The 15759-nt window shown below is 36.9% G+C and overlaps 1 protein-coding gene across 4 annotated transcripts in view; it reads left to right on the top strand.

The window, feature by feature from the left end:
* Window positions 1-15759, top strand: part of LOC114031856 (serine/threonine-protein phosphatase 4 regulatory subunit 1-like) — a 79234-nt gene that overhangs the window by 9779 nt on the left and 53696 nt on the right. For 3 of the 4 annotated variants that reach the window (XM_027847029.1, XM_027847026.1, XM_027847028.1), the window contains exons 3-4: window positions 10794-10929; window positions 13082-13188. In XM_027847029.1, the coding sequence (XP_027702830.1) occupies window positions 10794-10929; window positions 13082-13188 (243 nt within the window). The remainder of the gene's footprint in view (window positions 1-10793; window positions 10930-13081; window positions 13189-15759) is intronic. The other variant, XM_027847027.1, reaches the window with a different exon arrangement.

Here is a 15759-nt window from a genome sequence, read left to right as displayed (position 1 = left end):
CCACCTTTGCATTGAAGTAATTGATTATCAGAGTATATGCTGATTTAAATGGAGAGGTTTTACTGAATTCTAAATAGAATTTATCATTCTCTTTATCCTCAGCAGCCAGTAATGAATGGTACATTAGTACAATTATGTCCACAGGGATCTTTTTATAAATATTTATCAGCACTGGTATGCAAGATGACCATATATTCCATGAAATATTTGTTGTTGTTTTTGCCTATGAATGTATGATAAAATCAACTTTTCCAACTGTTCTCTTTGCCTCTCCAAAGAGTAACTGTGTCCTAGCCTTTCATTTTGCTGCAACTTAATTCTTTCTTCTGGTTTTCTTTATAGCAGACATATCAAGATTGGTGTGATTTAGCACCTCCAACTATAGGTGGCTTTCAGAGTTTGGTCCTGGTTCTCTTCTTCTTCTATTCTGCTTTATTTGATGATCTTATCAGGTCCCATGGATTTAATTACCGTCTCTAAAAAAATTATTTTTAGTGTTCATTTGAAAAAATTTTGTGTTCCAAATTCTTTCCCCTCCATCCTTCACACACCTAGTGAGAAGGCAAGCAATATGATATCAATTATGTATGTGAGGTCATGGAAAACATTTCCATATTACATGCTGATGATTTTCAAATCTACCTTTCTTGCCCCAGTCTTTCTGCTGACTTCCAATCTTGTATCTCCAACTGACTTTCAGATATCTGGAACTGGGTGTCCAGTAAATATCTTAAACTCATAATGTCCAAAACAGAACTCATTATCTTTCCTTCTGCTGCCTTTCCCATTACTATAGAGGGCAACACCATCCTCCCAGCCCCTCAGGCTTGCAACCTCAGAGTCACCTGGGATTCCTTACCATCTTAACACTCCATATCCAAGCTGTTGCCAAGGCCTATCATTTTCACCTTTCCAACATCTCTCAAATATACTCCCTTCTCTCCTCCGACACTGTCACTGCTCTAGGACAAGCCCTCATCACCTCATTCCTGAATTATTGCAGTAGTCACAGGTAGGTCTGCCTGCCTCAAGTGTTTCTCTACTCCAATCCATTCTTCATTCAGCCACTAAAGTGATTTTCCTAAAACTTGAGTCTGCCCATGTCCCTTCCCTGCACACATACGCGCACACACACACACACACACTCACACACTCACACTCACTCTCTCTCTCACTCTCACTCTCTCACTCTCACAATAAATTACAGTGGCTTCTTCTTGCCTGTAAGAGCAAATACAAAATGGCATTCAAAGCCCTTTGTAACCTAACCCCCTTCTACCTTTCCATTCTTATACCTTACTCCCTAACATGTACTTTTCAATTCAGTGACACTGGCCTTCTGGCCATTCACAAGCACTCCATCTCTCAGCTCCAGACATTTTCTCTGGCTGTCCCCCATGTCTGGAACATTCTTCTTCCTCTGCTATGACAATTGACCTTCCCAGCTTCCTTTAAGTCCCAACGAAAATCCCACCTTCTGTAGGAAGCCTTCCTAACTCCTATAGCTTTTCTTACTTTAGTCTGTATATAGCTTGCTTTGTTTTTTGGTGTTTTTTTTGTTTGTTTGTTTTTGCATATTGTCTTTCCATTAGATTGAAAGCTTCTGGAGGGCAAGGACTATCTGCCTCTTTTTGTTATCTCCAGTGTAACTTAGCCCAGTGCCTGGCGTGTAGTGTGGTGCTTAATAAATGTTTATTCATTGATCTAGCAACATATCTACTTGTTGGACAAAGATCTCACATATAGAATATCAGTCAAAGTTTATAAATGGTCTAAATACTGATTCTTAGCACTCTCTTCCCATTTTTCCACCGCTCTGACACTTTGAAAAAAATAGAAGAGGACTGTACATGATAAGGCCATATTGAATTTTTATTTGTTTCATAGATTACCGTGGCCAAAAAGTTGATCAATGAGTGTCCAGATGAGCCCCAATGTACGTAGCTCAGTAGGTCCTCAGAAACCAGATTCAGTCTATTGCCAGGGTCAGTGCTCCAAATCTTTTTAGCATAATAGAACCTTCGAGAACTCATGACTGGCATAGTCTTTGAAAAACCAGGGTTACCTCTATGTCACAGTGAATGACTGTAGGAGGACTTGTGAAGGAAAAAGATGCTGCTTATTGGATATGATGATTGTAAGATTAAGATTTGTTGAAGAATGATTTAGAGGCGTTTTGAGTAGAAAAGTTGGGATGGAAATTAGATTACAAGGAAATGAAGAAGAGAAAAAAGAGTCACAAAAAAAGATGCATCTTTTACCATTATAAAACTGAAGTGGCCTCCTATGAGGAAAAAAAATGTTAGTTCAATAATCAAAACAAGATTAGTTTTCAGTAATCCTTTGTAACATAATATTTTAGAGGAAAAAAAAAACTTCTGATGAAGCATGTACGTAACTCACAATTCTCAGCAAATAATTTTTCATTAAACTTAGGTGTCTACGTGGTAAATATTATACTGCTAGATCCTAGATCTGTGTGCTGGTTTATTAAAAGTACTTTATCAAAATCCAGTCTTAGTTTTATATTTTCCTTTTTTTAATAAATTATATTAATACCTTTTGTGTTTACATCACAGTCATTTTCAGATATTACCCTCTCCCCCTAGCCTTTTCTTTTTTAGCAAAGAAAATCATTAAGCCAAACAGAGTGACACGATTACACATCTTGATACCCTATGCAATATTCTGTATCTATAGATCCCCACCCAGTGTCTCCTCATCTCTCTTCCAGGAGCAAGATTCATTATTTCATCTATACAGTGTTCAGCTTTGTTGTTCTTTTCAATTACATTATTATAATTGTGTATGTTTTTTTCCTGGTTTCTGTTACTTGATTATTGTGCATCATTTCGTACAAATGTTCGCATAATTTATGGATAAACCTATAGTCCTGGATTTGAAGCCTGCCTCAAATGTTTACTAACCTGATGTCCTGTTATCTCATCTGTAAAATGAGAAGATTGGACTTCATAACCTCTAATGTCCCTTCCAGCTCTAAATCTATGATCTATGATCTTATAAAGGCAGCTAGGTGGCACAGTGGATAAAGCGCTAGGTCTTGAATGAAGAAGGCCTGAGTACAAATCCAGCCTCAGCCACTAGCTGTGTGACCCTGGGCAAATCACTTAACCTCTGTTTGCCTCAGTTTCCTCATCTGTAAGATGGGAATAATAGTAGCACCTACTTCCCAGGGTGGTTGTAAGGATAAAATGAGAATAATAATTGTAAAGCGCTTAGCACGGTTCCTGGCACATAGTGGTATGTAGATGTTAGCCATTACTAGCCATTATTATTTGGATCCTCATTTGTTCCTTACAGTGTAATAAGGCTCCCTTATATTCATTTACCACAATTTATTCAGCCACTGTGCAATCAGTGGCATTCTGGTTTATTGCTTCTATGAATGTTTTAGTATATATAGGACCTTTATTTCTGTTGATTTCTGAGGACTGTATGCCTAGCAATGAGACTTTTGGATCAAGGGGCATGAAGAGTGTAATAAGTCATCTGACATAATTCCAAATTGTTTTCCGAAGTGGTTGAATTGGTTTGCCTTTGCAAAAGCTTTTTAATTTTATGTAGTCAGAATTAACCATTTTTCTCCCTCTATGTATGGCCTTAAAGCATTTAAAAATGGATGGGATTTTGCTTTAAAAAGTCTCCAATAGAAACTGAATCTCAGCCTTTGTATAAGTCCTATGGTCCAAGTTCAGGAAATGGGGCATTCTCCACGACCTTTCTTCCACCATCACTCCCAGTCCCAAAACCCTCCAGATAACTAGACAAATGAAGGAATTAGCATTCCCCCCTCTTCACCTTCATCCCTGAAAGGAAAGAGACAAGCATTTGTTAAGAACCTACTGTAATAGCAGGGCAGTGGATAGAGTGGCTCAGTGTTAGGCCCAAATTCAGCCTCAAACACTGGGCAGGTAACTTAACACTGTAATTGAGCAAGGAAGGAAATGGCAAACCATTCCAGTATCTTTGCCAAGAAAACCTCAAAAGGGGTCATAAAGAGTCAGAAATGTCAGAAAAATGACTGAACAACAAGAGTATATCAGGTGCTGTGTTAAGGGCTTTCCAAATTTCTCCTTCCAGCAACTGTAGGGAGTAGGTGCTATTAACATACCTATTTTGTGGTTGAAAAAACTGAGGCAAACAAGTGACTTAACCTAAGGTCACACAGCAAATAGTAGTCAATAGTCAGTAAATATTAAGATCCTATGTGCCTGGCACTGTACTGAGTCCTGGGGATCCAAATAAGAAAAAGAAAGGCAATTCCTGCTCTCAAGGAACTTACAGTCTCTTCTGGGGGAAGACAGTATACAAAAGTAAGTTGAAAGAGAAGTGTGCTTGAGAGGGCTCAAGGAATTGAAACCAAGCAGAGGAACTGATAGAAAATAAAGTTAACTGGAAAATTCAGAGCCCTCTAAATAATGGGAGGCTTTGAAAGAAGTTTATTGCTCAGTCCCCCACCCTCTCAGTGGGAAAAGGCAATTGAGGGTGCTGAGGTGTTGAATATCAGAGCTGGATTAATTTTCATGCTCCTGAGATTTCAGGTAGGTCTTACCTAGGATTCCACGACTTGAGGTGGAGGGGAGCTGCAACTGGGACGGCCCAGAAAAACATGGGACTGAGCTTGTCCCACTCTGTTAACATGTTACTTGACATCTCGGGTCTAGCCCACTCAGAGAACAAGGCTAAAAATGGATGGGATTTGCTAGAGCAAGGTAAAGAGGACCTTTCTGAAGTCCTGACTTGTACCCCACCCACACCTTTTACAAAGGGTAGGGCTCTAACCAGCCATATGCCGAAGTCACAATTGAATAGTGGGAGATACCCAAATGAGCACATAGGTCAATCACAAGTCCGTAAATGCTTGTTCAAACTCTGCTCCCGAGAGTACAACTCTGGTGGACTGGCCATGCTGTTGAATGCAAAATGTACGCTTGCCAAAAAGACTATTTTATGGAGAACTCACACAGAGCAAGCGTTCCCTTGGTGAAGTGATACAAGGACACCCTCAAGGTCTCTCTTAAGACTTTCAGAATTGATTGTATAATGTGGGAGACACTGGCACAGGACTGCTTAGCATGGCATGCCCACATCAGAAAAGGTATTATGCTGTATGAGCAAAGCAGAATTGAAACAGCTCAAGAGAAGTGCAAGATGTGCAGACTTAGAGAATCCACCCCAAATGTTCACGCAGACTATTTGTGCCCGACCTGTGGTTGAACATTCCAAACATATTGGTCTGATCGGCCACAGTCAGACACAGTAAAACTTGACTCTAGCATAGTGATGTCATTTTGGTCCTCTTTGAAAACGGAAGGACAACAACCAAATGCTTATTAAGCATCTACTATGTGCCTGGCACTGCTAAGCACCGGGGATACAAATGCAAATTCAGAAAATAAAGACAGCCTTTGCCCTCAAGGAGTTTACTATCTAATGGAAGAAAACTACACACAAAAGGAAGTTGAAAAAGAGGAGGGTAAAGTACCTGATGTGGGTGGAGAAGTCAGAGAAGTCCCAAAGTAGTGTTAGCAAGTTGGGAGATACAATGTCTGTGCTAAGCCTACTCCTTGGACAGAGGTTTTGGGGATCTGGCTCTATGCTCAGAAGTTCAAATTCCCTCAACTCGAGTAGCATGGATAACACCCTTAGGAGTTAGAGATCAGATCATCTAGTACCCTCATTTTATAGACGAAGAAATAGAAGCTTCCCAAGGTCACACAGCTTGTAAGGAGCAGATCCAGGCCATTATTTTTCTATGTACCATATCTCTGCTCCCATCACTACCAAAAAACCTAAGGGGATGATGAATAGAAGTGGGAGACAAGGTTGAGGGGAGCAATGTAGAGCTGGGGCAGAGATCGTGAGCAGCCTAAGGCAGAGAACCTGTTATTTCAGAATCCCTGAGAGAGAGGGACCTCATTTTCAATATGGGTAAACCAAAATGCAAGGCTTGATTCCAAGGGGAAAAGACAGAGGTGAAGGTATGTATCCCCACTTTAGTACCTCTCTCCATTCTTGTTTGTTTAATAGTTCTTCCCCACAATCATAGTTGTAAAAGTTCTTCTTCCTTTGTCCTCTAATTTTTTTATTTCAATGATGTGGCCTTTTTTTATTTAGGTGCCATAGCCATTTGGAACTATAAGGAAAATTTATGAAGGGACTTGCAACTCTTTTCATGTTGCAGTTGAGAAAACAAACCTTGGGAGGTAAAATTTCCTGCCTAAGGCTCATACAGGTAACTTGGCAGATCTGGGATATGCACCCAGGTCCTCTGAGTACGAATCCAGCAGTCTTTCTGTGATAGCATACATTAGAATATAGTATGCTAGTCTAAAGCAATAACCATTCTTTCTTTCCTTCCCTACCTCCTTCCTTCCTTCCTTCCTTCCTCTTTTTCTCCTCTCTCTCTTTCTCTCACTCTTCCTTCTTCCCTTCTTCCTTTTTTTCCTTTTTGCAAAAGTGCTATCCAGGTTTTTCTGCCTGTTCTTGTCCAATAGGGAGTTCCTTCTTGAAGTAGTTTGTGTTCTTGGGTTTATGGAGCATTGAGCTACTGAGCAAAGTTGTTTGATCTCATCCATTCCACTAAACTACTATTTTTTTAATCAGTAATATTTACCATATGATTCTAGAATTCTTTGTTGTTCCAAATAAATTTTAGTATTTTGTCTAGTCATATAAAGTAATCCTTTCATAGTTTGGTATAGAACTGAATATGTAAATTAACTTAGGTAGTATTATATTAGAATTGGTATACTGTGATAAATGAATAGCTTTCCAGTTATCTTTTATTTCTGTAAATGTTTTGTAATTTTATCTGTATCTTTGTTACATTTACTCCCAAATATTGTATACATTTCATAGTTATTTTGAATGGGATTTTGCTATATTATATAGAAGGGCTGACAATTTTTGTAGATTTATTTTCCTATTTTAATCAAACTACTATTCATCTCCGATTTTTTTGGGACAGTTCTTTGGCAATTTTTAAGTAGACATTCATGTTGTCTGCAAATAGAGATACATGGATATGCCTTTAATTTCTTGTCTTATTGTTGTCACTCATACATTTGTGTCATGTGCATTGTCACTCTCACATACACCCATATGCATACCCAAATGTATTTAACATATTGAAAGATAGGTCCTGACAAGAAACAGAAAAGGGCATTTTATTAAGTGTTTTGGCTTTGTGTCTCATTATGCCTTACTGTTTTAATGTGTTGGTGTATTTTATTATCCGGTATTTTTGAAGGTGAAAGAGTCTTTTCTGAAGACTTATTTTTAGGAGTGTGCTGGGAAGTGTGTTTAACAACCAACTCTCTCTTAAAAAATGCCCCCATTTCATTTGCATTATTAGTATTTTCAACAAAATAAACCCAATCCTGATTTTCAGCATTTGCTGATTTTTTGTGATGTAAATGCTTATAGAAAATTTAATAATCCAGCTGATTTGAGCTTGCTTCAGCACATTCTTGTTTATTTCCATAATTTGGTATTTCCAAAGGGCCATTTCTAGCAAACAGTATATTATCTTTTCTTTATTCAGACCCATTTGTATCAGTTGGACAAAAATGATAATTCGTGAGACCTCATCACTTCATCGCATAGTTGTTGAAGTAGTAGGACAGATTACAGTGATGGTAAAAAATGGAAACGGAATAATTTTCAGAGTAGTATGACCCAGTTAAAATTGTGTAATTATCAATAGAAGATGAGTGTTAAATTATTGAAGGGGGACTATCATCTTCCCTTTTCCTTCCCTCCCACCCTTAGGAGGTTAAAATAATAAGAATACTTGAGAAAAAGAGGCGACTTACAGGTTCTTTGTACAGGGTAAAATAAAAGGGGTCCTCAGGATTTAAAAAAAAAAAATATTTTCTTTTGATCAGCTTAGACTAGGCCATATGGCTTAGTAAAGAATTTGTTGGACTTAGGAAGATCTAGGTTTGAATTTCAGCTCTAACACTTGCAATATGACAAATATATTTAAAATAAGACAGGTCAAATTCTATATTAATAAATATACTTTTTTTTAAAAAAAAACCTAAAGTCATGAAAGAAAAACAGATTTCATTCCTTCTCTGTATATCTCAACACTTCTCTATATTCAGTATTCATTAGAACAAAATTATAGGATAATAAAGTAATTTAGAGAAAACTTTTGCATTGCAGCATAGTTGTCCTGGCATTTTTTCCCCTCAGGCAGCCATCAACATTTTGCTGAGTTCTGAAAACAAAAATAAGACTCTATTTTTTAACTACTATTAAAATTAGACTGTCAGTAATATTCTGTTCTCTATGATTGATCAGATTTGGCAACAAGGTGTTTTTTCCCCTCTTTATATTTGATGACTTTTGAAACAATATTCAATAGGAACTCTAAAATGCACCTCCATCCCTACCACCAATATGTTAGGAATTATGAAGATAATAATAGCACCTACCTCCCAGGATTGTTGTGAGACTCAAATGAGATCATATTTTAAAATGTTTATTAGCAAATGCCTGGCACATAGTAGGCACTTAATAAATGTTTATTTCCTTCCAATTTGATCATAAGCTTCTTGGAGACAAAGCCTGTTGTTTTTTATCATATTGCTGGGAATTAAGTAAGACTGGCTACAGAGGTGTCATTTGAGCTACATCTTAAAAGGGATGGGTAGCATTTCAGTAAGCCTAGAGGATGCCATGAGCAAAGCCACAACCCACATACAAGTAATATAGTTTGGCTAAAGCTTAGGGCACATGGAAGGGAAGTAGTATCCAGTTCAGTTTAACAAACATTTATTAAGTACTTTTTCTGTGCAGAGCACTATGCTAAGTTATGGGGAACACACAATTTAATTATTGAAGGATAGAATTTAGAACTCAAAACAAATAAAAATGTTTAAAAAAATTGAAAAATATGCTAATAATCTCTGTTCTCATGGAGCTTGAAATCTAGAAAAGTCTTGCTTGTTCTGTCTATATCCTTATTTCTCCACTTGCCTAAGTCAAAGACATTTGTCATATTTCATACAGCAAATCACTAAGGACTAGAATTGAAGAGATAGAAATAATAAGTGGCAGTGTCTGGGAGAAGACTGTTATTTTTATTTCCCTAAATAAGGAGCTGGAGGAAAGAGATCAAGTCTTAGTGGAGACAAATAAATGAAAACAGTAAAACAAGGTAGCCAAAAGAAATTACTCAGATTCACATAGCAAGGTCATAATAAACAGCAGTATCAGAACTTGCATCCAAACCTCTGCGTTATACTAAGCCAGATAAGCCTCAGTGTAGTTTTTGAGTAATTTTTTTAGTCTGATGTTAAAATCCTGAATAAAGTCAGGTCAAAATGTGTCTAAAAATCAAAGGTTTTTTTTGTTTGAGATTTTTAAGACCTTGATTTCCCATTTTTAAAGAATGAAAAGTAGGAGCAGCTAGGTGGCACAGTGGATGGAGCACCGGCCCTGAAGTCAGGAGGACCTGAGTTCAAATCCGGCCTCAGACCAAACACTTGACAGTAGCTGTGTGACCTTGGATAAGTCACTTAACCCCAATTGCCCCCCCCCCCCCAAAAAAAGAAAAATAATACTAACCACAGATTCTGGTATGAAAGGTATTTTCCTGTTAAAATAAGTATATATTGGTGTAACTTCTGCTACTGTGTTATTGCAATGTAACATGAATTTTTATAACTAAATTTGTAAACTTATTTATTTATAAAATGTAAACATAATACATTAGTGTATAAATATAATATTAATATAAATTTATTGGTAAATATTATTTACTTTTTTATCTTAGTAACAAGCACAGCGCTCAATCTGTAGTTCAATCACATCCAACTCTTTGAAACCCCATTTGGGGCTTACTTGGCAAAGATACTAACTAGAGTGATTTGCCATTTCTTTCTCCAGTTCATTTTTACAGATGAGGAAACTGAAGCATGCAGGGTTAAGTGACTTTCCCAGGGTCACATAGTTAGTAAGTATGTGAAACCAGATTTGAACTCAGGAAGATAAGTCTTCTTGACTCCAGACCCAGCACTCTATCCATGTGTCACTTGTCTGCCGTCATATAAATACTACCTGCTATTATTAAGTAAACAAGCAACATTAATTATTTAAAATCAAGCTACCTTTGCATTCTTCTAAAGGGAAAGTAATAGAGCTCATCCAAATCAGTAGTTCAGTGACCTAATCAAGGACTTATTATTAATAATAATGTGATACTGGTTTATTTATATATTATAATATGGTTTATATTATTTAAATTAATATTGAAATGAGTTTTTAATGTAAGAGAGTTTTAAATATATTATAAAAATATAAATAATTTTGCTTTTCCTACATTGTTTAAGGGGCTTATTCATGTACCATAAGTATGTCTTCATTAACTGGAGATTCTGTAAAGTACAGTTTTTTTCTTTTATTTGTGAAGGAAAACAAAAATTTAGGGAACTCTGCAGTATAGTGTTTTACTTTGTTTATAAAGCCATAAGTATAGTACCCATAACCCTTATCCCTGCTGCTGCTTCCAAGTTTGTACATCTTCTATAGACATGGCAAAGCAATCAAGGATGCATTACCCATTTAACTAAATCAATTTGTAGTTTCTTGATTTGTCTTAAAGTTTTTTGTTTTTGTTTTTTTTTTTTTGAGGTTTTTCAATGCGACTACCCCAGAAAAAGAAGAGATGATTTTACTGGGGTTTATCTCACATTGGCAAAGGGCAAGTTTTAGTTTCAAAGTGCTGTGATTATAAGGAATATTTCTGATGTCTCTGATAGTTGGTGTGGATGACTACAGCTCAGAGTCTGATGTGATTATTATACCTTCAGCCCTGGATTTCGTCTCACAAGATGAGATGTTGACACCATTGGGAAGACTGGACAAGTATGCTGCAAGTGAGAACGTATTTAACAGGTATGTCTTTTAATGTGCTTCCTTAAAGTGTAAATGAATGGAAAGTTATTTTGAATATTTAAATTTCATCATTTTAATAAGAGAATCTAATTTGTTTATAATCAGAATTTGGCTGTTTGAATTTACTATTTAGATGCTTAATTTTAGGCTATAGGATGTTATGTACTATTACTGTATATGTTTTTGAAAATTTAATAATTTGCATTAAAGTATTTTGCCATTGTTAGTTTGGTTAAGACTTCAGAGTTCTTGATCTTTTTTAGACACTTTAATGTAAGGGATTATATCAGGGATTCTTAACCTTTTTTTCGTCATAGACCTCTGGCAGTCCAGTGAAGCCTGTGGACCTTTCCTCAAAATAACATTTTAAAATGCATAAAATACATAGAATTACAAAGGAAACCTACCATGTTGAAATAGAGATGTAATTATTTTCCCATTCGTATTCCTGGACCCCCTGAAATCTATCCTTAGACCTGAGGTTAAGATGCTGTTGATTTCTGGTGCATATATTGCACCAGATGTTGTGCCAAAGTAAAACCCTCTAATGTTTACTTAGGTGCCTAGGCTAAATTCCTGTAGAAGCAAGTAATTTTTATATAGGTGATTTCTCAATTATTTGGTTTAGGGCCTCCTTTGCAGATTATCTCAGCATTTGAGAGTTGGAATGGACTTCAGTGGCCATGTAGTCCAACCTATACTTGAGGAGAATTCCTACTTTTACTGTATCTGACACGTGATCATCCAGTCCAGCCTCTGCTTGAAGACCTCAGTGAATTTAGACTAGTTCCTTCTCTTTTCGTTTCATCCCCTCAAGGCATTCAGATTTCTAGTAGTATTTGACTTAACCAAACAAAATCAGGACTTGCTGCAAAAATAATAAAATCCATTCCAAAACGAAGCATAATTTACTTTTCTATTTTGTTTCCTTATTTTCTGTACCACTGCTTTTATTCCATCAATACTGACAATTTTCTAGATTTGAAATTAGTTTGACAATTTCTCATGTTATGCTTGTGGAAAAAATTTGAAGTGGGCTAGGTAACTACAATCATGGTAGGCAGATTTGAAATTGGTGAAATGAATGGGCCCAAAGAGTGGTCACTGATGGACTGATAGCAGTTGTTTGGGGAGGTGTCTAGTGGAGTACCTTAGGGATCTCTCCTGTTTTGTACCAATTAATATTTTTATCATTGATTTTAATAAAGACATAGATGGCATGCTCATCATGTTGCAGATGACACAATGGTAAGAGAAATAGCTCACACATTGGATGACAGCATCGGGATCCATAGAGATCTCAGCAGACAAAAATACTGGGCCAAAGCAAATAAGATGAAATTTAATGATGATAGATGTAAAGACTTATTGGGTTCTAAAAAATCAACTTTGTAACCATGAGATGGGGTAGGTGGAGCTAGACAGCAGTTCCCTTGAAAGCTCCAAGGCTTTTAATGTTTTACAAGTTCAACATCAGTCAGTGGTGTCCCATGGGATCCAGAGAAGCTAATGTGATTTAGGCTGCATTAAGAAAAGCACGGTGTCCAGAATGAAGTTGGTGATAGTTCCTCTGCTGTATGCCCTCATCAAACCACATCTCATCACTGGGAACTATTTTACAAAGCATATTGATAAACTAGAGAGAAGATAACAAGGATGTTAAAGGGCCTTGAGATCATCATGGTGGGTTGAGGAAAATGGGTAACTTTAGCTTGGAGAAGATAAGATGTTGGGGATCACATCATCACTTCCTTCATATATCTGAAGGGCTACTACTGGGATTATTAGACTTGTTCTTGGTTCCAGAGGGCAGAACTAATAGAAATGAATGGAAGTGGCAAAGATGAAAATTTAATCATGTTGGGAAAAACTTCCTGCCAGCTAGTGTGTAACCCCATCCATATAATTAAGTTAGAGTAATTTCAATAGACAAATTAGTATTTATTTAGCAAAATTTATTATGAAATCAACTTTAGTACTTGACATTTGTATGATAAGGTAAATGCTTAAGTATTAGAAAATGTGAGGTCAGATCTTTCTTTAAAATTATCTGCTTCTAAGAGTACTTAAATGTAGTTCAAAACTCTTCTTTTTTTTTTTTTTAAATCAGTATAGTTTCTGCAACATTATACAATTCTTTTTTTCTGCCTAGACAAATGGTGGCCCGAAGCTTGCTTGATACTTTGAAGGAAGTCAGCGATGATGAAAGAGATTGTATTGCTGTATTGGAAAGAGTCAGCAGATTAGCTGATGATGCAGGTACCTGATATTGGAAAATCTATGTTGATATAGAGAAAGCAAATTTTTTCATGCTTTGAACATTTTCAGTCAGGTTTCTTGAATTGATTTCTTGGTAGTTATTAAAGCCTCATATGTATAAAAGAATCATACTTGTTTTAAAACTCAGCCCAATGCAAATAATTCAGTTCAGCACTAAAGAAACTTCCCTAGTTACTCAGACATAAATGCTTTCTATTAGAGTACTTTAATTCTAGCAATGCCTTCTCAAAATAAATCTAAATTTAGCACTCTCCTTTGCATTTTTACATAAAATTACCCAAATTTTATTTATTCAGTTGGGAGGTGAATGTTTTTTATGAGGTGATGAATGGATTGTAGGTTTCATTTTAATCAAGTCCTAAGCAGATTTGGTGAGAGGCAAGATAGGCAAAGGTAGTAAGGGTCTGAAAAGTCCTAAGCAGTATAGGGGATACGTAGGTGGCACAGTGAATAGAGTACTAGGTCTGGAGTCAGGAAGACTCATTTTCCTGAATTCAGATCTGCCTCAGACACTTACTAGCTGTGTGACCCTGGGCAAGTCACTTGATCTTGTTTACCTCAGTTTCATGAGCTGGGGAAAGAAATGGCAAACCACTATTTTTTTTTATCTTTGCAAAGAAAATCCCAAATAGGGTCGCAAAGAGTTGGACGGGACTGAAATGACTGAACAATAACAGAGAGCAATGCCGCTCCCGTGATCAAATATTTACAGAGGAAAAAACTTCAGGGACTATTTTTCATTTTTAAATGTACCTCTTCTCTAAGAGGCAGTTCTTGGTCTTCTCAGTTTCTGGTGCTTTCCCCTTTATGACTGTCTCCTATCTACTTTGGATGTTATCTTGTATATACTTTGCTCTATACATTTTGTCTCTCTTTAAAATGTGAGCCTCTCAAGAGCGAAACTTTTTTCACCTTTTCTTTGTATACCTGGAACAAAGCATAGTGCCTGGAACATAGTAATGGTTTAGTAAATTTTTCTTGCTTGCTTGCTTGATTGTTTGTTTATGGTCATTTATCCTACACTTCCCATGCCTGAGCACAGGTTCTCCTTCTGACTAAGTTCTTCTCTTTCATCTGCCTTGACTTCCGTATTCTAGAAACCATTTTTACTTTATCCTCTTTTTGAGTCACTCACTGACTTTTCCTAAGTCTTTGTTCCCCACATGTGATGACTGTCACCATCTATCTACAGTCTCACAGCCCCAGAGATTTTTGGTGCCTCAGTGCCTTCAGTACCCAGCATACCTAGAATTAGTCCTATTGATTTGAGGATAAATGGGTGTGCTTCATAGGGAAAAATACAATGGAGGGAAGTTCTGAGAAGAGGAAATATTGAAGGATATTTGGAGGACCATTTGGATTTAGAACAGTTACTAATCCTAGATTATTGAAGAATTAGCCAAGGGCTGGATAATGATCTGGAAATCAACAACATATAGATGATAATGGAACCTATGGTAGTTGATATTATCAGCAAATGAGAGAATATAGAAAGGGGAAAAAAAACAGGGCTCTGGACAGAGTGTTGTGGAAAACCACAGATAGTGAGCATGACAAGATTGATGGTAGCAAAGGTGATTGAGAAGGAGTTGTGAGACAGGAGGTCCCAGAGAAGAGACGGTATTCAGGAGGAGAGGTGTCAGCCATCTGGCAGAAGCATTTTCAGTTGAATGATGAGGTCAGAAGCCAGAATGCAGAGGGTTTAGAGGAGAAATGATAGCACCCAGTATAGACGTAAGTTTAATTTTGTATGTAGTAAGCTTTGTTTACTTAAACTGTTTCATGGGTGCTTGGTTTTCATAGTTTGTTTCTTATTCGGATGGGCATCTGTTCATGAAGCATTAGCATCTGCTCTCAGCTTTAAAAAAAAATTGAGGGAATACTTGCTAGTAGGCAGTTGGAGATGTAAGACTAGAGCTCAAACAAGAAGACTAGGCAGGAGTTAATTATTTGGTAAATTTAGAAGACAGTAGATGGTTGAAAAGATGAGTAAAGCATTTATTAAGTGTTTACTTTGTGCCAGGTAAGCTCTGGAGATAAAAATAAAAGAAAGCAAGATTTTTCCTGTGCACAAAGAGCTTATATGGAGGAAGAAAAATATATAAGAGGGTGTGAGTGGCTTCAGGCAGTATAGCATGGGGATAGCTGGAAAATGGTGGAGGCTTAGGTCCAAGCAAGTTAAGACAAAAACCAATCATAGTCATAGTGGTTAGAGTTCAAGATTACAAAGGGAAGCAGGTAGAGATGATGATAGAGTCTATACTTAAAATTGGAGGTGTCGATGGGCTTTCCTAGAGAGAAATGAGACTTGAGTTTCAGGAAATGTAGTTAAGAGGCACAGAAGGTGGTGGAGGGTGCTAGCAAAGAAAATGGATAGTTATTGGAAAGGCAGGAAGAGAGCTGGGATAATGGGATGTGAGGGAAGTTAATGGGAGTTGAAGGAAGATGGTTTGAAGAAAACTAGTGCATTTGAGAGGTCACAATGAATGAAGACTGAGAAAAGATGGCTGTGAGATCTTTGGTGATCTTTTGAGCAGTTTCATCAGAGTA

This window comes from Vombatus ursinus, unplaced genomic scaffold, assembly GCF_900497805.2.
Source record: "Vombatus ursinus unplaced genomic scaffold, bare-nosed wombat genome assembly UNPS02015255.1, whole genome shotgun sequence".
Taxonomy (NCBI): Eukaryota; Metazoa; Chordata; class Mammalia; order Diprotodontia; family Vombatidae; genus Vombatus; species Vombatus ursinus.
Note: the sequence above shows the minus strand (reverse complement) of the source record. Positions and strands in the feature narration are given on the sequence as shown.